The sequence below is a fragment of the Protopterus annectens genome, chromosome 11.part0, assembly GCF_019279795.1.
Source record: "Protopterus annectens isolate FY-2018-M chromosome 11.part0, PAN1.0, whole genome shotgun sequence".
Taxonomy (NCBI): domain Eukaryota; kingdom Metazoa; phylum Chordata; order Ceratodontiformes; family Protopteridae; genus Protopterus; species Protopterus annectens.
In genome coordinates, this window is record NC_056745.1 from 310391670 (window position 1) to 310416641 (window position 24972).

At 37.6% G+C, this 24972-nt stretch overlaps 1 protein-coding gene across 1 annotated transcript in view; it reads left to right on the top strand.

The window, feature by feature from the left end:
• The window catches only part of LOC122814939 (cilia- and flagella-associated protein 54-like), a 437893-nt gene that overhangs the window by 191225 nt on the left and 221696 nt on the right, over positions 1-24972 (top strand). The window contains exon 6 of the mRNA XM_044087199.1: positions 16863-17051. Coding sequence (XP_043943134.1) covers positions 16863-17051 — 189 coding nt within the window. The remainder of the gene's footprint in view (positions 1-16862; positions 17052-24972) is intronic.

A 24972-nucleotide genomic window follows, 5' to 3' on the forward strand; every position in this document is an offset into this window, starting at 1 on the left:
TCAAACTTGTCCATGAGGCTTATCTCTCATGCAGCTGAGGGTACCTCAAGGGTAGCAGGTTCAGGCATTTCCATTAGGAGGCATTACTGGATGCACTTGTGTGACTTTGCAGAGCTGTTCAAGTCCTCTTTTGTCAATGTCCCCTTTGACAGACACTCCTTATTCAGCCCCAAAGTGAAGGACACATCCTCCAGGTGAGAAAAGGATGGAAAGACTCTGCTGTGAGAGTACGTTTTTTGAACCGTCAACAGAGGAGTGTTTCTGTAGAAACCAATGAGAAGGATGAAAAATTTGGTTCAAAAAATCTCAGTGTTCTTTCCAAGATCCATGTGGAGACAGTTCCCACAGAGGCAGGGGGAACTCAAATTGAGGACGATGCCTATGCAGCAGAGGGCCTGCATAACCAAGGGTCTAGAGATTCTTTCTCTGACAAATCCTATCAGGGCTCCTGAAAGGAGGCCCAATTTCCCCCCTCTCAAGGCAATTACGGGTCATTTATTCTTGCACCAGAGAGCCTGGCTAGATATCACAAAAGCTATGTGGCAGCATAGGATCATTTCCAGAGTTTCTATAATTCCATTTTCCCTTCCACCTCCATCCTCATGCAAGTTTCCCAATGTCCCACACAATCAGAGGAAAACAGCAGCACATGAAATACAAAAGCTGCTAGAAAAAACAGTCATCCAAGAGGTCCCATCAGACCAGATAGAATCCAGAAGTTACTCAAGATTCTTTTTATTGGCAAAGAAAACAGAGGACTGGAATAGATCAGGTTCACACACAAAGTTTTGAATGGTCATGGTTGAGTCAATTTTGCCCCTTTTTGGGGCAAGGATGAGTGGATGTGCTTGACAGACCTTCAAGATGAGTACTATCACATAAAAATGAACAGGTAGTCCAGAAGATACTTAGCTTCTGGCTGGGAGCCAGTCATTACCAGTTCAGAGCCCTGCCCTTTGGTCTCAACACAGCCCCCAGGGTGTTCACCAAATGCACGGCAGTGGTAGCAGCTTACTTGAGACTGCAGGGATTCTGAGTGTTTCCTTATCTGAATGACTGGCTCATTACCTCCCCTGACCAGGCATTCTATTGATAAGAGCAAGAGATCAGGTACTCCAAATTGCTCCCTTCTAGAAATCACCATAATTTACAAACAATCTCAGAACCTTCTCAGATACTGGAGTTTATAGAAACAATTGTAACATGGTATCAGTAACAGCTTCTCTTCCCCTTGCAAGAGCACAGATTATCAGATTCCAGGTCAAGAAGATAATTCACAGTACAACAATTTCAGCACGACTGAGTCTACAAGTCCTAGAGTCAATGTCAGTGGCAATAATTTTAGTTCTGTTAGCAAGATTCCACATGAGGATTCTTCAATGGGTGCTCTCAATTTGATAATCAGTTCTTTATCAACATATGTCAGTCCAAACTGAAATCATTCAAGCATGCAAGAGGTATCTTTTGTGGTGGATTTATCAGATCAAGTTCTTCAAGGTCATCCTTTCATTCTCCCTCAGCCCAAGGCCATCCAACCACTTTCTGATAGCAACGCACATTCGAGGGAAGTCCAGGGTGATAGCAGACAAGCTGAGCAGGTCCATTCTACTAACTCGTGAGTGGTCCCTCAACAACAAAATGGCAGAAATTATTTTCTATCAATGGGGCCAGCCTTGCTGTGATCTTTTTGTTTCCCTCCTAAACAACAAGTGCAGCAGCTTTTTTGACCTTGTCCCCCGTGGGGTAATCAATGAGGAATGCTCTTCTCCACAACTGGCCCCCTGGTCTTCTCTATGCTTATCCCCTGACTCCCTTGATCCTCAAATTTCTACAGAAAGCTGCCAGGTTGAAGAGCAGAGTCATCCTTATGGCACCTTACTGGCCTGGACAGATTTGGTTCCCCTTTCTTTGACCTCATCTAGTCTATCAGTCTTGGATTCTGGAATTGATTCCAGACCTGCTGTCTCACCCAATGGGCATGATTCATCCAGATATCTCAAAACTAATGCTGAAAGTGTGATTTTTCTACTTCCTTTAATAGCCAAGAACAACTTCCCCTGTCCATTATATACTTATCTTCCCTTAAAGCTTCTACAAGGAAACTTTACAGATGTAAATGGTCGAGCTTTGTTTTTTGGGTGCATCAGAAATGCATTGACCCCTTTTCAACCCCTGTACCAAGTGTCCTTGAATTATTGGTAGCAATTTTTAATGAAGGAGATAGCTCCTCAACTATTAGACTTCAGTTAGCAGCAATCTCTAACTTCTAAATAGGAAATGAGAATTCTTCCCTGGCTTCATCTAAACTTTGTAAGGCTTTCTTGAGAGGCACTCTGTTGTTGAGACCACGTTTTAAAGACCATACTCTACCATGGAACTTGAATTTAATACTGCAGGCCTTAATACATTCCCCCTTTAAACCAGCAGCAAAATGTGCTCTCAAATTTCTGACCTGGACCTATCTTTGTAGTGGCTATTACATCTACTAGAAGAATTTCTGAACTTCAAGTATTGCCTTCAAACATCCTTACCTGATATTTCATAGGAATAGAGTAACATAAACTAATCCTTCCTTCCTAAGGTGGTGCCAGACTCCACCATTGACCAGTCTATTAATTTGCCTATCGTCTTTGCAAAATTTGAAAACAAAGGAGAATATATATTGTATTTGTTAGATATTCATAGACAGTTATATTTCATTTTACATACAAAAAAAGAATTTAGAAAATCTGATCAACTCTTTGTCTGCTTTATGGATGCCAAATTAGGTAGTTACAAAGGTAACTTTGGCAAGATGGCTTACCAACAGTATATCTCTTGTCTACAATAAAGTATTTCATTACCAAAATCTTTAAGAACACACTCGACTAGATCCATGGTAACTTCATCAGTGTTTTTATTAAGACATTCCATGGATGGCATATGTTCAGCTGCAACTTGAGCTAATCTTCATACCTTTATTACTATCACACACTAGATCTGGTCTTGAGGGGAAGAGCAGCCATTAGTTCAGCTGTGCTCAGGAAAATCTTTCCTTATAGTCCACGCAGGATTTCAGGTGTCTGGAGACTCTGTCTCAACTGTAGAGGAATGAATGAAAATTGACATCAGATACAGAAGTTATGTATTTGCCATAATGTTCCATCTGTGTTGTCCATTTTCATTCTTCCTCAACTCGCCTTCTACCAACCTCCTACCTTTTTCATATCTGACTTCTGGAAGAATGCGAGTTTATAAGGACACCTCTGTTCCTTACATTGAGCTCCAGTTAATGGCTTTTTTACCAAACACTTCATGTAACATATTTCTTACCTTTTCTTATTCAGCATACAAGACCTGAGGTATGTTAGGGGTTGTTGGCTTATGGGTAAGGGAGGAACTCGAGAGTTTTTTGGTTACCACGAGCTATAGTAACAACTGAGTCAGATCCAAAAGTCAGATCCAAGCCCAACTGTTGAGGAAGAATGAAAATGGATAAAACAGATGGAATGTTATGGTGAGTACATAACATATTTTATTCATGCTAAGACACATGTTATTGCATGTGCTCCTACTTACACTAATTAGTGTCCATTCTGTTATCTTTATTCCCCCTTCCAAATGTGAAAAACAACTTGCATGTTTTCAGAAAACATTAACTTTTAGCCTTGAAGAAACCAATATTTCTATTGCTCTATAATCAGCTTGCCTCTTGGGAAACATAAGAAAAGAATGTGGCCCTTGGTTACAGGCTTCTAAAGACAAGCTGAAACATTTATTGCTAAAAGAATACTTTTCACTATATTTGGTGTTCTTTTATTTACATGTTTCCACTTAAACTTGTTATTAGATTAAGCTAAAGGTCTTAATCCAGACATTTACCTATGCAAAAGTAAGAAAAAAACATACCAACTCTACCTCTATTATGATCTGTCTTCTTTTGCTCCCCATCCCCTACCTCAACAAGATTACAGCATATTAACTTAAACATGCTTTTGACTAGCCTTTTTCCTCCTTTTGCTTTGCAATGCCTACATTTCTTAATACCAGAAAAGAAACAAACAAAAAAGGCATCTGTATTCTTTAGTATCTTTATCACATATAATAACTAAAACTGTTTTACTATAAAACATCCAATTTATATCAAGAAGAGATTTATAGAAATACTGGTAAGAATGGAAATTGTTTTACTTAGTTAGCTTTTCCCTTCCCCTTAGTGTCCTTAGAAATATTAATGACATGAAGTGAGGCAAATGTCTTTCAGTTCCCCACAAATTTAATAAAATCACCAAAAGTCCATTCTGTCCAGTTTTTCCCCATATTTCACAAATGCAATTGATGCTTTCTAATACCACATTTATTCATTTATTTCCATGTTGCTGGTCTTCCTGTTCATCTCCATCTCCCAACTCTAGATTCCTGTTCAGTGCCAATTTACATCCAGTTCTTCTAGCTGACTGCTGTGCTTTTCTTTGTCTCTCAAGCATTTTCCTTTGAAACACTGGAAAAGGTTTGACTGGCAAAGTCTGTCCATGTGCTTTATTATCAGAAGAATAAGAAGCAGAGTCCCTTTCTGCTTAATGGCTCACTTTTTGTTGGACAATACTTTTGTATTTCCTCCTTAGCATGTTCTGCATCAGAAAATGACACTGATCCCACAGGAAAAAAATATTTTGAAGACAACCGGATACAACAGCTCGAATCTCATACCTGCCTCTCAACATTCCCTGATTGCTGGAATAAATTTGTTTCTCTTCTGCTTGGTGCACAGTGAATAATAATTTTCCACAAATACTCTACTGTCTCCAACTTTTGATACTTTGCCATTTTACTACAGTTTTATCAGGATCAGCTCTTTCTGCTGGTAAGATCACATCTTTATTAGTGCAGGTTTTGGCTGCTTTCTCATGGTCAGGTTTGGATCATAAACATGATGTGCTCTGCTGTAGAATACCAGTCCAATTGCTTATTGTGCCTTCATAAAATTAATACAGTCAGTTACTTCTAGTTTCTAGTTTACAGCAGAAAATCTGTTATTCTGCCTACATTCTCTGTCCTCTAATTCTACCATTTTTGAAACATTTTTTTTGAGCAGTGTCATACTCAGCCAGTCTTTTCTTCATTTCTTCTTCTAATTTTTGTAGTTTTATCAGCACATCTAAATATCTGTTTAAAGCTTCTTCCAGTTTTCCAGCCTTTTGTTATTTGAGTTTATATACTCCTTCAATGTTTTGTTTAATTTAATCATCTCTGAACACATTTGACTTATTTTTTTTTTCCTCTGGATTAATGAAAGTCATGTCTTTTACCAAAGCTGGAGCCTGAACTGCTTTTTGCTGAACAGCTGCAGGATTCTTCCCAGTCAGTGTTTTCTCTTCAGCTTTTCTAGTTGATTTTCTTTCAGGCTCTCTTACTTTCTTCTTTGCAAGCAACCAGGCAGTGTACTTGCTCACCAGTAACTGAATTTACAAAAAGTGTTAAGAGTTCCTGGCCCTTGTTTTTCAGTTTCTTTTTTTCACACTGAGAGAGGTAAAGTTAAGCTGTTTATCTTCTAAAGTCTGGATATGTTTTTGCCTGTATAAGACAAGTCTGTGTTTTATCAGACATGATCAGATGAGAGTCAGACTACTGATTAATGAAAATTTAATATTAAATAAGTGATTAATATGCACAAAGTGAGTGAAATTACTTTGCCTCTGGTGAAAGAACGTGGATTAGTCAGAATGGTATAAAAACAGAAAATATGGAAGTGAATAAAATAGAGTCATGGGAATCATGTTTGTTTGTGTCTTTTGGCTTTTTCCCGGTTAGGGGTCGCCACAGCAGAACTCCAGTCCGCTAATGATTGGCAGTTGATTTTTATGTACTGGCTTGCCAGGCCTGACGCACAACCTTCAACGAAGGTACGCCCATTCACGCATGTCTCCACGCAGGAGACGCTTTGGCTGAGAATCGAACCAGACAGCGTCTTACTGTGAGGCAACAACGCTACCGCAGCACCAACACCACCGCGGACAGTCATGGGAATCATGTAAAGTGTAAAATGAATTACAGATTTGTTACTAAAATATCCTGCATGAGATATGGCAGTAAATATTAAAAAAATATATCCATCAGTTAATCAACTATGTAGAATCTGAAAGAATTGTTTCCTAAACTTGTAAAGTGAAAGATATGCATTTGTACCCCAAAGCACATGCACATAGGTAATAGTCCTTAAAATGAACTGTCTTTGGTCAAATTAAAAATGTGCACAATTTTTTAATATTGTGCATAGAAATGGTGCTGAGAGTTTGTAACAAGTGGATCAATGAGAAATTTGGTCAGATAATCTCAAAATGAATAACCTTTGCTATTTAAACTACATAGAAACACAGAGTGTAATGTAATATCTGTTTAAAAGTAAAGAGTAAAGTGAAGCCATCTACGTGTAAATATCTTACTTATTCTAGTCATCACATCACACCACTGGGTTAGAAAGTGCAAAATGCTAAACTCATCTTCAGCTAGGGGGAATTCTGTTTGGCTATTTGACTTGTAAGACACCTGGCATGGTGAAAGGATTTCTTGTTCTACATGTACATTATGAGTCTGTATAACATATGCAAAGTGATGAGCTGCCTCTTAAGTATGAAGATTTATTTACTACTCTGGACTGATTGCTGGAAATTCATTATATATGAGATACTGCAGTATTACTATTGGTGAATGGTCCAAGAAATTTCTACAATCCTTAAGAAGTACAACTGAAAAGCAGCTGAGAATAAAGCAGCATATGGATATGACTAAGAAACAGGTATACCCTACCGTATGGCTGAATAGCATGATTTACTGGTATAAAGCCACACAAAATTCTTATAATCAGATCCATAAGATCTTAATAAAGCTATAAAAGCTTATTATCTCCTTTGTGCAACTGAAGAAGCAATTTCATTTCTTCCAGGTATAAAGTATTTTGTGTGTGTGCATGTGTGTTTTTGATGCAGTACTTTAGCAGATAAAGCTTGATGAGGAGAATTCCACTGTGTCAATATTTAATTTACCAATGGAAAGAAAACATAGTTTTCAGATTTTTGTTTGGTATATTATTAGCACTTAAAGAGGTGTTGTGAAGATGTTTGGAAAATGAAGAGATTGTTAATATAAAGAATAATATAGTGGAAAGATGAATGATGAAAGAAAAATATAAGAAACTGGTTGAGACACTGAAAAGGGCTGAGCTATAACAACCACAAGTTAAACAAAAGTAAGTTTGAAATCAGTGCTATGGAGCTAAGAAACACTTGTTACTTTTCAACTTCAGAACACTTGAAACCAGATAATAAGATAGCCATAGCAATGATACAGATGCTTTCACCAAAGGGTAAACAAATGCTTACGAAAGTTCTTGGTAAAATGCAGCAGCGAAGTTTATTCCAAATACCTCAGAAATTCATGTGCAGTTAAGGAAATCGATGGCACAAGATATGGAATAGTACTGGAGTACACAGCAAGAAAAGAACTTTGAGTTATTTGAACAGGTTATTGCAGACTCCGACACTGAATTATTTTAACATGAACAAGCTATTTCCATTGCATATCAGTAGAAACCAAAATGGAACTGGCCATGATTTTGCAAAACAATAAACTGTCTGACTGAGAGTCAAGAGCATTTAGCGACTATCAGAATATATATATCATCAGCTAGCCAAGATGTATGGTTATAATAAATTCCATATCTCTCAACTGTCCAGATTTTTTACTCATATTTTTGGTCTGTTCCTCATAAAATTTGTGGTTTTATGGCAAATCACTGAGGATTAAAGTCACCAAATAATTATATACATTTGAGTTTCAGGCTTCATATCCTTCAGAAAATGCATGTTAACACAAATACTTTTATTCTAGGAACTTTCTAAGTTTCCAAGACCAATATTCAAAATATGTACCTATTTATTTTGCATTTACCCCCCCCCCCCCACATTATTTTAGGCTCTGTCCAGATTTCTTGCTCTAAGAGGTTGAGAGGTATAATAAGTTCCATGAGTACATTTATGGGAAAATGCTAACAGAAAATAAGTATAAGCAATTACAAAGTATCTTTAAGAAGTTGCACAGGATAACACATCATTTGCAAAGAATGTTGTTGCAATTACAGAAATATGACTCATTTATGTATTGTGACTCAGTAAGAAAGATGTGTATAACAGATATGGTGAATCATTCTTATTTGCCAGATCAGCATAAAGACTGGCTCATTGCTGCACTGGAAGTTAATTTGGTAAATCTGCAGTTACAAATGGGAGAAAATAAATGGTTTTCAGAAATATACTAAGTGTAATCCTGAGATCCAGATGAGTCCAGAAGGGGTTACAGCATGGTGGTGAGACAAGAAGATTGCTCTGAGGAAAGAAACATGCATAGTTTTCATTCAAAGAAGAGATTAACTTTATACAAGGCTTACTGTTTAAAGGAGATAAACTGATTGTGCTATATCAGCTAATGAAAAACATATTAGCATTAATACATGATTCTCATTTGGGTAATTTCAAGTATGAAGGAGTTGATTTTCATACATTATTATGGCAAGGTATGTTCAGATCTGTGTTGTAAGGTCTTCTTCTTCTGGCTTTTCCTGGTTAGGGGTCGCCACAGCAGATCACCTGTCATCTCATGATTGGTAGTGGAGTTTTACAGTGTCGAGTTACCAGCCCAGCGCCCAACCTTCCACAGGAGGCACACACACTCACACCTAGGGCCAATTTACAGTGTCCAATCCACCTACAGCCAGAGGAAACCCACGCGACCACAGGGAGGACATGCAGACTCCAGACAGAAGGCACCCCAGCCGAGGATTGAACTGGAGAACCTCTTGCTGTGAGGCGGCAATGCTAACCGCTGCACCACCGCGGCTGCCAATAATAATCCAAGAGAAGAAGTGATCTCTTCTTTATGTCTCCTAAGACTGTGGAATAGGAGTAGAATATATGTGTTTCATCATATCTGTTCTATTTTATTATTTTAACTTTTCAGAGGTACTGAAGTTAAAAGAAACTTTGAACAGAGGTGTGATCATTGCACTGAAAACTATATTTTCGAGCTATAAGTACATATGGTTGTGTCAGATAATGGCCCCAGTATACAAGAATGGCATTCAGGAGATTTTCAGAACATTAGGAATTTCAGTGTGTTACATCTAGTCCTGAATACAATCTAATGGTCAAATAAAGAGTGCAGATGAACTCTCAAAAAAATCATCAAATGGAGAACTTTATAGTTTATCAACATTATCAATGTGCATACCTTACTTTGGTTATTGAAGGAATTTATGGCAACAGGGAAACACAAAAATATAAATTATAAATACAATATTAATACCCTAAAGACTTTTATGCACTTTGTAAATAAAAATCTGTATATAAAAGCATAGTCTTTTTTCATATTCCCAATAGCATATACACAAAATAATATTATAACTCAAGACTCAGTAGCAGTTAAAACAGTAAGAAAGGTCTAATTTACTGGCATCGGTGGATAAACACTAATAAAGTACTAATGATAGAGCAAATTATAAGTGAGTTCAACCTTGAAAATAATACGTGGTTAACAATGCAGGAATTAAGACAAACAGTCTTAAACCAACAGGCAATAATGCAGAAGTTTGTTAGGGAAAAGGTTCATAAGTTCATAGAGCAGTTAATAATGCTGATGGAATTTCCCACAAATGGGAAAGGAATTTTATCAATATTGTACAGCTTAGTTAAAGAAGCAAGAGTTCATAATAAACAAAATATATGGAAATAGTATGAAACAGTCAGTGGTAAAATGCCAGATGATAAAGATAAAAAACAAATTATTACATCTCCAAAACTAACATCTTTATCACTATATTGGCAACTTTTCACATGGCACTTTATACATAGAACATACTTAACACCACACAAATTAGAACTAATATATAATAAAGAAAATAGATGTTGGAGTTGTAAATCACAATCAGTAGCCAATTGGCAACACATGTTCTGTGAATGCCATTTACTTAAACAATATTGGGAAGGTATTAATGATTTGTTACAGGCACTTTTCACTGATAATTTTCAACTTACAAAATCTCTAGTTTTGTTGAATACACCTGTGCCTTCTTGTGTTCCAAGGCAAAAATATGTAATTTTGTGGACTGTCCTTGCTATTGCATGGAAAAATATTACACAGAATTGGAAAGCTGTAACTCCTCCCAATTTTAAACATTTCAAGAACATGTCAATGATAACAAGATGAGCCTTGGTTGGAAAAAGTGCTCCCAAACACAGAGAATAGTGCCGAGGGGTCTTCGGGTGTTTAACATGCCGAACCAGGGGGATCAACATCCCGAGTTGCTAAAGAAATGGCAATTGATTAACTTGGACGTTAGCAGGCAATACATGCAACTGCTAGTGGATTATTTTTTGCCAGAGGAAGACGAATTGACCAGAAGCATCAAGCAGCAAAGGTTGGACATTTTTTCACTATATTCTGATGCTTTAGTTACGCCGCTGTTTGAGAGCTTGCTGGATGGCGTTTCGGCGCTAGAACGCAAGCTTCTCCAGCAGAAGCAGAACAAAATAAGACGTGACCACAAAGACTTTTCAATGGGTCACGTCTTTGTATGGCCTAGGTTTGGTGAAAGGGATATAAGTGATTTTGTAGAGAAAGATAATGCTCTGAGAAATGGTGTAAGTAGTAATAAAACTGCCAATGTTAGTAATAGAAGCAATGCAACTGAGCGAAGTATGCAATCTAAATCTGATGTGACAGGTATCCCTACAACATATGAGAACACACGGGATCCGAGTAAAAATATAAGCAAAAGTAATAGTATTGTTTTGAATGAGTCATTGAATGTCACTTCGGATAGACTATTGAGTGATTCCATAGACACAGATGATGTCATCAGTATTATACATGTAGATAGTGACACAGTCAACAGTAACATAAAAACGAAAACGAAAGACACTACACTAAATAGCCCCACACGAATGAATTTATATCCTCAGGTGGAGATTATGAACAAATCAGTGTTACAAGATGACAGGGTCGTGAGACCCAAGGCGAATAATAGGAACATGAATGTAATGGAGTCAGTACATGATGGGATTCCTTTTCCGTTACCTGTGAGGAAAGACAAGGGTTTGAGAAGAGGGAGATCCCTAAGCAGAGGGAGGCAAAAAAGGAAGGCCTCAGAGGAGTTTCATCCACAACATACGATAAAGAAAATGTGGAGAAACAAAATAGGACAATAAATAGGTTAAATGTAACGAATGATAATACACATGAAGTTGACTCATTGGTTTGTAATATATCCAAATATGAACTAACACAATCTGAAGTAAGTTTATTAGAGAAAGGGTTAAATTTTATTCCCAGTGGTTGTAGTAATCTAGTGGATACAGTGTTAGATACTAAGTTGTTTTGTCGGAATCTAATGCTTAAGTTATTATTTCAGAATAACATTACAGACACTGTGAATGGCAATGAGGCACCACTAACATTTAAAAGATTAAGTAGTTATGTACCGGTGAATCACCCACTGGTCGAGGCTTACCTTAAATTGACTGAAGATGAGTTGCATAAATACTTTTATGAGAAGCCTAATTTTAGGCACAGTGATAATCTTAGTAGGAGAGAGAGGGCAAGTCTACGTGATTTGCAATTGAATAAGGCGATTACAGTTAGACCAGCAGATAAGGGTGGCCAAGTTGTGGTGATGGACACTACATTCTATCACTCAGCAATGATAAAGTTATTAAGTGACAAGTTTTATTTAGGGATTGATCTCTCTGTAGTGAGAAGCATTATATTGGGAATAGGGAATGAGCTCCTCGACATGTTTAATGGTAAGATTATTGATAAAGAGTTGTTTGAATATCTTACGATTCCAAACCCGCTTATTCCTGTTATACAAGGTTTTCCAAAGATGCATAAAAATGTCAGTGACCCACCCATGAGACCAGTGGTATCAGGGCAGGGTTGGGTCACTGAACATATATCTGTATACATAGAGAAACATTTACGCCCTGTACTGAATACGAATCCGACCATACTCAGGGATTCAAAACAGTTCCTACTTGAACTTTATGATTGCATGAAGGGTGGGATAAATAGTGATGAACTTATACTGGTTACGTTTGATATTCAATCACTGTTCACAGTACTACCCAATGATTTGGGCATTAGATATGTTAGGCAATATCTACTGGATAATAGCACATTTACACCAAGCCATATAGAACTATTGACACATTTGTTAAACATTGTACTTGAGAACAATGTTTTCATGTTTGATGAGATAATATATAAACAACAAGCTGGGGTAGCCATGGGTACGCCATGTGCAAACAGCTATGCCAATATGTTCTTGGCATATTGGGAGAATGAAGTGCTATTTAGGACCAATGAATTCACACGATCTATTATATTCTACAAACGTTTTGTAGATGATGTGTTTATGTTATGGAGAGGAGATGTTGACTCGTTACATGAATTTCATGGAATGATTAATGGTTTGACCAATTATTTAGTGTTCACTATGTGTCATTCAACACATAGATTAGATTTTTTAGACTTGTTTATTGAGAAAATGGACAATGGATTGTTGAATACAGGGGTATAGCGGAAGCCATGCCATCGTAACACTATATTATTGAGAGCAAGCATGCATCCCAGTCATATATTTAATAACATAATTAGAGGACAAGGCATGCGCGTCTCTAGACTTAATGCCACTGAGGTAGGCTTTGAAGTGGGTATGCATGACTTGAAAGAGAGACTGAAGGAGAGGGGCTATAGTAATAGAGAGATTGGAAGACAATTTAGTGATATGCATGAGCTCAGGCAGAATAGAGCAGCACCATATTATGGACCTAGACCTGTGTTAGACAATGATAAACCAACTGCTAGCAATGTTATTAGGATCTCATTACCATATACTAGTGATAATAGAAATCTTAAGGATATAGTTAGTAAACATTGGTCTATATTATGCACAGATGATGGGATTAGGCAGGTGGTAGGGAATGAACCCAGTTTTTTATATAGGAATAAATTAAGTTTGAAAAGACTTCTATGTTATTCCAAGAAGGATCAGAAAGGATCTGGGTCCTGTCATACGAAGGCTTGTCGGCATTGCAATCAATGTGTATATATTGACAGCAGTACACTATTTGTACACCCTGATTCCCATATACAGTTCAAAACCCAAGTGGATGCAACATGCACCACCATGAATATTGTATATCTGGCAGTTTGCCAGTTATGCAATGCATTCTATGTGGGCAAAACGAATCGCCAGCTAAAGGATAGGATACGTGAGCATACATATCATATGAGGAAAGGGAATACAAAGAATGCATTGGCTAAACACGTAGTAGAATTAGGAGATACACATACTTTCCTTTTCAGGGTTTTAGAAATAATTGAACCTTGCACTAGAGGTGGTGACATAAGGAACCACACAGAAGACAGGGAAAGTAAATGGATTACGAGACTGAGGGCGGACAGGGGGTCTGGCTTAAATGAGAGAGCTTCAATAAAACCAGCTCTCAAGAAAAGAAGGAATATAAACATTAAGCATAGATAGTATAGGGCGCTAGGTTTTAAATATTCTGTATAGGAACCACAATATCGGTGTCTAGATACACACATTTTGATTGATTGATATGTTATGTTTTAACTGCTATATATGTTGACATAGCATTTTTAGAAGTTTTAAATATAACTCTTAGCAATTGCTTAAGCATTTTGTATAAATCATATGAGTTGATTTATAATGGCATGTTTTTATGAATGTATGAATTTTAATGATTTTATCATGTGATACATATTTCTATTTGTTAATTGACAGTTAATTGATTTTTGCTGTTTTATTTGTATATATATGGGCATTATGGGTAGCAGCACTTTGATCTGAAGAAACTCATTTTGTGAGTGAAAGCGCTCATCAGCTGCAGCATTATATGGTTATCGTGGATTAAAGTTTTTATATTCAACAAGAAATCCTGGTTCATTGATCTGCTGTGCTCTCTCACTTATCATCAGTTTTTGGTTATATTATTTCAAGAACATGGTTTTATCAGTCTTGCAGTTGGAATTGAAAACATTCAAGGGAAGAACAGAACAACCTACTTCCTTAAGCATTGCATGGCACAATGAAAATCAAGTGCTGGAAACAGAAGACTGTAATACATTATAATCTAATTCAAAGACACATTCAAGAAAACAAAGTTTTTTTTTCAAGTATAGACATCCTAAATAGTTGGTTTGTAATGTTTGTTTTTGGAATTGTTTCTTCACTTTAAGCTTTGACTATGTAATTATTTCTTTGACATACTTATTGTATACATTTATGTTTATGTTTGTGAAAATCAATTATTTATTTTATTTATTTATTTATTTACATTTGTTGACCGGGAGTGTCCGACTGGACGTAGGTCCATTTTCAGCGGAGGCCCAGGGAGAAAAGCTCCACAGTTAAAATAAATAGACAGTAGTTACATTGGATTACATACCGATTAACAATTTAACATAGCAATTACTTACAATATATTTACAGATGAAGAACATAGTACATCAGTAGACAACTAGAATCTTTATCTGTGAAGTACATAACAGACATTAACAAATGTTACAATAAAAAGTTTCTGCTGTATAATAAGTACTAGGCTTATGAGCATCTGAGCTTGCTATAATCAAGGTAGTTAATGGAGTGGAAAGAAAGGTAGTGGTTGGATGGGGTGGGTGATATTAGAGTGGGAGTTGCAAGGGCATAGCCAGCATGTTTTTAGGTGCGCTTTTAGTAAAGTTTTGAAGTGGGTGCATGATGGTACGGAGGTAATTGTGGGTGGAAGGGAGTTCCATAATTTGGCTATGGTGCAAGATAATAGTGCTTCACCAGCAGAGTTATTGGCTTTAGTGATTTGCAAGTGATTTTTGTTGCTGGATCTTAGTGGTCTGGTGGTGCGACAGGGTTGGAGTAGATTCTGGAGGGATGGGACATTTAGAGGATGGTTTACTAGTTTGTGGGTGAGTGAGAGTTGATACCACTGAAGGAGGTGAGGGAGTTCAATAAAAATCAATAAAAATGTATTCAATAAAAAAATGTGCAATAGAGAATTCCCTAAGTTTTTGTAGTTTGGAAGATTTCTTGGTCATCTGGCTGTACATATACTTCATGAACTGAAATGCAACTAACTCAAATGCAAGATCTGTAATGAAATAACTGAAATGTTACATATACCTGTGTACTAATATAGAGCTACAGTGATGTCTGTGTTAAAATAAAACTACTGTTATTCAAATAATCATAAAAGATCATAAAGTGATATCTAAATTGTATAGTATTAAAGTGTTTTGGTAAGTTGTAGTTTTATTTATATATAAATGTTTAACAGAGTCCATTTCAAGGGCAGCCACGGTGGTGCAGCGGTTAGCATTGTCACCTCACAGCAAGAGGTTCTCCGGTTTGATCTTCGGCTGGGGTGCCTTCTATGCGGAGTCGGTATGTCCTCCCTGTGGTCACGTGGGTTTCCTCCCAAAGACATGCTGTAGGTGAATTGGACACTCTAAATTGGCCCTAGGTGTGAGTGTGTGCGTGTGTGTCTTCTATGGAAGGTTGGGTGCTGGGCTGGGAACTCAACACCATAAAACTCTACTGCCAATAATGAGCGGACAGGTGATCCGCTGTGGCAACCCCTAATCGGGAACAAGCCGAAAGAAGAAGGACAGAGTCCATTTCAAAGAAAATAGAATATCCTTTGCTTCTGAAAAGAAAGATGCAATATATGGACACGTCTTCAAATAATTGCTGCCTTTACCCTTAATTCGCAGTCTCGTATGTATCCTATGTGGTTTGGTTTTCCTGTCTACTACTGAAAATAAAATTGTTGAAGCTGGCAATACTGCAACTCTTGTATTGTCTTTTATTTTGCAGCTTTAAATACAAAAATGTACAAGAATTACATTATTTCTGCTTAGTTCTGTTTATATCACAGAAAGAGTGATGTTTCAAAGTGGCCTTTTGCTGAAGCAAGCAAATACCCCCTTTGTATTTGCCCCTATACCCTTTAAATTATACAACAAACCCAGAGATCCCTGCATCTTTGATACCCTACTATCCCTGTTTGAAATGCAAAGAATTATTTTTGACTTTATAACATTTTGGACAATACAGTGTTTCCCAGTAGGAAAGTGAGATAAATAAATTCAAACTGTGTTTCAAAAGTTCTGCATACTGACTTATGTAAAGTCTAATTTCAGCACATAATGGTACTTAGATGTGGAATTCCATCCTATCCCAACTCAAAGGAATACATTTCACCCTTTTTCTCCATGATAAGGAAATCAGTCTTTATTTGTAAATGTAATGACATGTGATACATTCTCCTATCATCACTTTAGTCAGCTGGTGAATAGTGAATGCACTTCCAAATCAGAATAGAATTCAATCAGCTAGTGGCACTGAAAGTAAGATACAGGCTATGTCAGCATCTTCCAATGAACAATTACTTTTTTGGGGATGGGAGTATACTAGGGATATATTCTGTTTGTGTTGGAGTGACACCGCTAGATAGATAGCTGGTAAAATGCTAGCTTCAGTATGACCTTGGAAATGTGGGTAAGGGGGTGAGGTAGGAGGCCAAAACCATTATGTTATTTCTAGTGAGTGATGCCATTGCTCTGTTGCACCATAATGTTTTTGCTGGTTTCAATTCATTCAGGGTACTTGGATTTTAATTTCTGGTAATTCTGAACCACAAAACATTTTGCTGTGTTTGATCCATATTGGTCAGTCTATAACATTATAAGATGACTTAAAAAATACCTTTATCATTGTAATATAGTCTCTTGACTAATTAATTTGAATGTTACAGAGCTACTTATCAGCTACTGAATTAAGGAGGGAGTCCTCAGGAAGGCAGCAGTCACTAGTAAAATCTTCCAGATCAACTCCAGTCAGCTTGCAAGCCAGCCCAGCACCACACACATCAGAAAAGGAACTTTGCATTCACTGGTATTGTCCAACATTACTGAAACCAGCAAGAGATGTAAAACAACCAATGGTAAATGATTGTTTGCATGTATTTTTTCAAGACATTTAACATTTGTATGTGAAACGTATATTTACTTGGCATTACTTTGCTCATAGATATGTCCTTGGGTAATGGACAGTTAAACCAATACATCAAAAACAAGCATTCAACATCAACAAAATGTTAATATTTTGAAGCAGTGTAAACAGATGCTTTGTCTCTTGAAAGAGTGAAGGGTACATTAAAAAACATGCCTGAGATAACAGAAAGCTTAAACCATGTATGAGGAAAGCATTGAAAATGCACAAAAATGAAGGCTTGGGAAAGACCATTAAGTGAGGAACATTTGGACAGAGTGAACAGAAAATATATATATTCATGTTTGGCTGTGAAGTTAAGTGAACCCTGGTCACCATTCAGATCTGCATGAAAATACATGGATCCAAGGACTATCACATTCTGTACAGCTCTATCAGGCTGAATAAGGGTAATTAATTTTCTTACTCTGGAATTTTATTATATTTTTCTTTAGTTCCATAGGTTCATAGGTAAGTACTAGGCTTGCCACCCTTGTGGGGCATTTTAAACCTAACCAATTTCCCTTTCAAAGGTGAGACTCAAAACCTGTACCTTGGGGTTTATTAGGTACACCTTTCCCATTCCTTGTGTCTGTTATGTACATTTTTCCCTTTAACAGCTCTGAAAGTATAAGCTCATAGGTAGTACTTTATTTTTATTTATTTAGCAAATAGATGAGCAGGACCACTAAGGTCCTTTTAGTCACAACCTAGATATAAAACTGAACACAAATAAATTACAAATGTAATGCAATAACATACAAGAACAAAAAAGGCAAGACTTGACAAACCTGTATACAATGAAAATGCCATACTGCTTAAGACAATATATACTTTAATGATTGCAGTCCCATGGGTTTAAACAAAGCATTTGAAAAGTTACATTGCTATGTTACAACATCCTGTGCAGATGCATTCACTTTATTTATTTATTTATTTTGATTTGTTAACCGGGGTAGAATCTTGATCCAGAAGGACCAGTTTCTGGCTTGGCCTAGGGAAGAATGTATGTACAACATCCTGTGCAGATGCATTCACTTTATTTATTTATTTATTTTGATTTGTTAACTGGGGTAGAATCTTGATCCAAAAGGACCAGTTTCTGGCTTGGCCTAGGGAAGAATGTATGTACAACAGTAAAGACTATGAAATTGATGAACAATGACAAAGAAATGCAAGCATAACATTATGCATAACAGCAAAGACAATGAAATTGATGAACAAACAAATATTAAAGTAGTGTGATAAGAAATAGCTATGAAAACAAGCTGCATTAACAAAAGAACAAAAGCATAAGAATAATAAAAAAAGTTTTCCGGCTTTTTCCTGGTTAGGGGTCGCCACAGTGGATCACCGGTCCTCTGATTGGCAGTGGATTTTTACAGTGTTGAGTTGCCAGCCCAGCGTACAACCTTCAAAGAAGGAACACCCACAAATGCACGCACCTACCTGCATGTCTTTAACATTCACTCAACCGCGGGGAGGACATGCAGACTCCGCACAGAGGACACACCAGCCGAGGATCAAACCAGAGAACCTCTTGCTGTGAGGCGACAACGCTAACCGCAGCACCACCGCAGCCTCCTGCACCATAATATTCATTGCAAAATAATGATTACAGAGAAAATAAAAGTATAATCATTGCAAAATAGACAGCAGAACAAAAAGGAAATAAGGAAAGCAAGAGAGAAAAAAGGGAACGAGAAGAAATGCAATGAAAAAGGAGATCAGCAAAAAGTAAAAGGGAAGAAAGTGAGAAAGTAGGAAGAGCGGAGGAATGATGAGACTTACTTTTTGTTTTTTTAAGGAAAGTGTCAGAAGCTGATGTAGGGCATTATAGGGGAAGTTCTATGTAGTGCAACCTATGTAATTCTACTTTTATAGAAAAGAAAGCAACAGAAGGACCTTACAGCAGGCATATTAGAAGATCAGCAAAGAGGTGAATGGGTTGTGTGAGAGAAGACCTGCGACAGTCAGGCATGGCTGTCAGAGAAGGTAGAAGAGTGGCATTGAACTGAGAGAGGTGGCAACAGTTGACACAACAACCCAGCCCATGTAGACAATGGGAAAAAGGGTGTTGATGATTATGATTCTAAGCTGAGGTTAATGGCAGACATAATGGACCATGGGTGGGGATAAATGCATTATTTCTGTCATTCTTGAAATTATGCTATTTTTTTCTTGAGGGTACAATTCTATATTATGGCTAGCTCCAAGCAGAGGCTGAACTATATCCTCTAAATTGATGGAGGGGGCTCAGCATGTTACTCAGGGCTGCAGAAGGAAACTACAACTTAGCAAAAACCATAAGCCCCTAGGAAGTAACTATCTATTAACAGTGACTAAACTGTGAAGACAAGTATAATAAAGTCATCTCCTGTTATGGAGAGTATCTCAGGCAACTGTATTATTTATGCAAAAAGTTGATATGTATTAACAATGTTTTTGGCCACTTTTGATTATATGGAAGACATTTTAGCCTCAAACATGAAAAAAAAGAGGGAATTGTAATACTGGAAATGGATGCTAAGTTATCTATAGAGTCTCTTGATATCCAGTCTGCTAAGGACTTTCAGTGCTGGCCAAAATAATAGGAGACATATCAGAAACCATCAGGCTGTGCCTCCAGAGAGAAGAAACAGACAAGCTGAAATATTAGAACAGGTTTACTATCATTTTAACAGTAATTACAATGTTGAATCACAAAATATTGTAACCAGAAGGTCACAAGGCGAGAATGCCAATGACCACTTGTACAAATACCCAACTTGTCCCCCCTCGGACCCATGTTAGTAGTTTTTCCTGTGCCTGCACAGGTCAGAAGGTTCAATGCTCAACACTGTTCACACAGGTGATCATCACCGTTCTCATCTTGTGACCTTATGGTTGCATAATTTTGTGAATTGACATTGTAATGCTCACTAAAATGATACTGAACCTTATAAAATATATGTTGCCTTATCAGGAAACTCAGATAACCAGAAATACTTTGTACTGTTTCTGCCATTAACCTATAAGCACTTATAGCCAGTAGGGCCAGTATCCTGGACTTATCCTGAGAAGTGTGCTGGCAAATATTTGGTACTTCTAAGCCAGCATACATCAGATACACTGCATTTATTGTCTCCTTGAGTACACATTGCAGTCGCAGGATGATCCTCGTGAGCATTCTGTTTTATAAGTCATAAAATGATGCAGACTTGCCCATTAATGTTATTGGCTTTGTTGGAATATAGACAAAGCTTGAACATATATCTCCATACACAGTACATAATAATAGAAATAACAGATCCAATGCTGTCTGTTTTTGTCCATTTCAACTGTAGGTTTATGGATCTGATGTGATCTGACCTTGGCATCAACTAGGAAGACTTTGCTCAAGATCTCCTACTCCACCCCTTCCCATAATCCTCTGCTCCACCTCAAGACCTCAGATCTCATTTGCTGCAGATTTCAGAAGCATCATCGAGAGCTTCATTTCATATTGGCTTACCAAGCCTACATATTCTTTTCTGCTGCAGCCCTATAGAGACAAAGTGTATTCTTTTTTAAATAAAAAATAGTTGTTCCTACAGTTAGTTAAAGTTTTTGGACTTAATAACAAGTAGATTGCTTAGATAAGATAGGTTCATTACTAGGGTTTTTACATTTACACTCTCTTTATAGGTAGTTTTGATCATTATTTTGTAATATTTAGGTAGTGTTTTTCTAATAAATATGTCTTAAATTATTGTCATTAGTGTGTTTGATATTTTGTCAACAGGGTCTGATATGTCTGAGACCCAATATTTATATATATATATATATATATATATATATATATATATATAGATAGATAGATATATATGGATCTACCTGACTAGATCGACACTTCACAACACCGACAGCGACTTCACTGACACCAAATCATCGACAGTTCACAAACACGACACCTCATACACTCGACACATCATAACAACAAACAAAACAAATCCCCTGTCCAAAACCCACACACACAACACAAGCACACCAAAATCCTTACAAACCAACACTAACCCTTACATACACAACTATCTACAACCCTAACCGAAACCCTAACCCTAAGGTCCATCACTATCGCACACTCACCTAACCCGCGCCCTAACACTAACTCACTTAACCCGCCCCTAACCCAAAAAATATCACTACTGCACCCTTACCTAACCCGCGCCCTAACCCTAACTCACTTAACCCACCCCTATCCCTACAGACCGCCAACATCGCACACTTACCTTACTCGCACCCTTACCTAACCCGCGCCCTAACCCTAACTCACTTATCCCACCCTATCCCTACAGATTGTCAACATCGCACACTTACCTTACTCGCACCCTAACGGCCGTCACTACCGCATACTTACACATCCTTTCCCCATCTCAGTGTTCTCAGCGTCGGTGTTTTCCTCCGTCGGTCTTCTGACTTGTCGATCTTCTGACTCGCTGTCGTTGTTCTGACTTGTCGATCTAGTCAGGTAGATCCATATATATATATGTGTGTGTGTGTGTTTCCTGAATAGCATGAAGCATGATTGGGATATGCCACTAACAACAAAATTCTCTCATCCTCAACACAAGCTTTGTGCCAAGTAAGTATAGAACAGCAGCAGTCATTCCCTGCACAGGGGAGGCCCCTCAACTGATCCAGGCAATTACAGGCCCATAAGTCTGAACAGTCTCATATGTAAAGCCATGGAGAATGTTATTGTAGAGACTCCTTGATGGAGTTAACCAATAAGGACACAAGGAACCTCCAACCATTGGATCTGCTTCAGCTCAGATTCACCAAAGGCAGGTCATGCTTACTCAGCCTGAATGCTTACTCAGCCTGGTGGACTTCTTTGGAAGAGTTTCCAAGACAATGAATGAAGGCAAATAATTCACAATGCCTACTTGAACCTGGCCATGGCTTTTGGCATAGTTCCTCACTCAAGTGTAGTGCAAAAGTTAAGCAAACTAGGAATAAATTTCCTATATCACCCACTGGATCACCAACTGACTAATGGATAGAATGCAAAAGATCAGTGGAGTCTCACAGGGATAGCACCACTCCTGTTTCACATCTATTTCTCCAAAGGTAAAGCCAATTCTAAAGGATTTTGGCTCACTAAGTTTGCACATGACTGCAAGTTGGGTACAGGTATAGAATCCTCAAAAGACTTACATAAAAAATCATAAAATGGTACGTCCAGAACCACTTTTGCCCCAAACAAATAAATTGGTGCTGGAATCATGGGCTAAAGCTAAATGCTAAAAAATGCATTACCATATCATTTGGTGAGTTGGGTTCCCCAGGAAACTACCACATTGAGAATACACCGCTAAGAGATGACTTAGTCGTTCAGGATTGGGAACTTATGTAGACAATAACCTAACTGTCGACCAACATGTGTTCACTGTGGTAAGGAAATCCTTCTGTACTGTACAGCTTATTAACAAAGGGATTGTTTCTAAGTTCAGGGATGCCATTGACCCCCCTCTTTTCAGCCCTCGTGATGCCAATCATTGAGTGTAATGCCCTCTTTTGCATTTATCTGTCCAGAAATACGCAACAGCTAGAATGTCTACAAAGATACTTTCAAAAATGTTACCTTGCTTAAACAATTTTCTGTACATGAATAGTCATAAAACCTAATTGCTATACTCTCTCTCTCTCTCTTACAGACTGCTAAGAAGTGAACTGTGTCTGGCATACAAGACATCCTCTGACCCAGGCGTAATTGGCCTAATACTCTAACAACTCCAAGTAAAAACCCAGCACTGTTTTGCTAAAGTCGAAAAATGGTTCTTTGAATTGAAACTACTACTTAATCCAGCAAAAACCAAGTTGCTGCTATTCTTCCCCTCAGCAACCACTCCGCTAGGAAACGAACTTCCACCTCCTAACAATATCCCATTCCATGTAAAATCCACCAACGGGACCATCATAGAGCCTGTCTCCAACAACAAACTATTAGGAGTAACCATCGACCACAAGCTGAAATTTGACATACACATTAGCAATTCCATTAAGACAGTAAACAAAAAACTCGGTTCAATGTATCGTATTAAGAATTTTCTGACCCCTCATGCCAAACTAACCATTGCCCGCACTCATCTCCTCTCTACCCTCCTGTACGCCTCCCCTATACTATCTTTCCTCAATAAGCGTGAACTTAACATGCTCTCCGTTGCCTACAATCACATAGCCAGATTTATAACAGGAACACCTTACCGTACTCACCACTGCCTTAACCTAAAGAAACTTGGCTGGTTGGAACTGCCCAATCTTCTCAAATTCACCCAACTAACGGAAGCATTCAAAATAATTAACCAACCTGATAGAGCCCCTGCTCTGAGCAAAATACTAACCCCCTACTCTAACCTCAACTGCCTCCGATCAGCAAATAGTGTTCAAATACAAACCATTAAATCCAAGAACTCGGGTGGTGATGCCCTCTATGCCAACTCCATAAGGAAACCCTGGAATTCCCTTCCAAACAACCTAAGACTTATAACCTCGCTTAACCAATTCAAAAACAATCTCAAAGAATTCCTAAAATCACATTGGTTATGTCCTTGTCCTAAACCAGGCTAAACCCAACCAAACAACTACCACCCTAGTCTTTTCACCTTCTTAGAGATCTTGTTCCTCAACCTCAAGGCATCTCTATTTCAACCAACCTCCTTCTCATACGAATGTTAACTTAGTTACATGTATTGACTGCTGTCCTCGTTTATACTTATGTTAATACTATTTTTCTCTGTATGTTAATGTACTGTTGTCTTCTCATTATGTTGGAGCTTTTCTCCCTGGGCCTCTACTGAAAAAGGACATGTATCCAGCTAGACCAGCCCGGTCAACAAATGTAAAATAAAATAAAATAAATAAATAATACACATCAGTAAATCAAACAGCACTAGAAATACTTGGTCCAAGGATCTAAACCTCCTCTGCAACCCCAGCAGAAGTGTGTAAAAAGATAGGTATATCTTGCAGGGGATACCGCTGCTCTGGAACAGACTTCCCAACCATGTAAACGAAAGCTCTTGCCTTTCCCTATTCAAGCGTGACTGGGATCTATGGATGGGAAATGGGAAATTTACCCCAAGGCTGCCCACTAATCTACTAATGGACAAGAGGCAGCTACTGAATGATATATATCATGCCTGGGGCATTAAAAATATCTGTGGTATCATCCCGGTTATTATCACTGTGTGTAATATAATCTAGATCTGAAGGGATAGGGGTATTTGAAAGGGTAATCTAAACACCATAAGGGATGAAAAATTTAGCTAGGCTTAAAATGGCCTGTAATGGCAGATAGCCTAGTACTAAACCATGAACCTATGAAAAGAAACTGAATTTTTTTTGCAAGTCTGTATATAAATGTAATGAGCAGCTTTTCTTCTCAGGGTCTGCAGAAAAAGAAAGCTTTTTTTTTTTTATTTGGACTATCCCAGTTGACAAATGGAAATGAGTGGACACACACACAAATATTGTGTGTGTGTGTATATATATATATATATATATATATATATATATATATATATATATATAGACAGAGGGGGGTGTACGTCAGGAGTTTGAATTACAAAAAGTTGGAACGCTAATCCATAAACACAAACAGTTTAAATCACAAAGATTCAAAGTAAAGCAAAACCCCTTACAGCCCCTGCTAATTAAATATACCATTTCCAGGATTGCACTACAATTGGGAAAAAGCCCACTATACCACAATATCACCCAACAAAAGACCAGCAATGTTTGAAGAGTTAATTTACAAACTATTCATTCAATAGTTCAAGCTCTTGAAGGTAACCCATATATATATATATATATATATATATATATATATATATGTATGTGTGTGTGTGTGT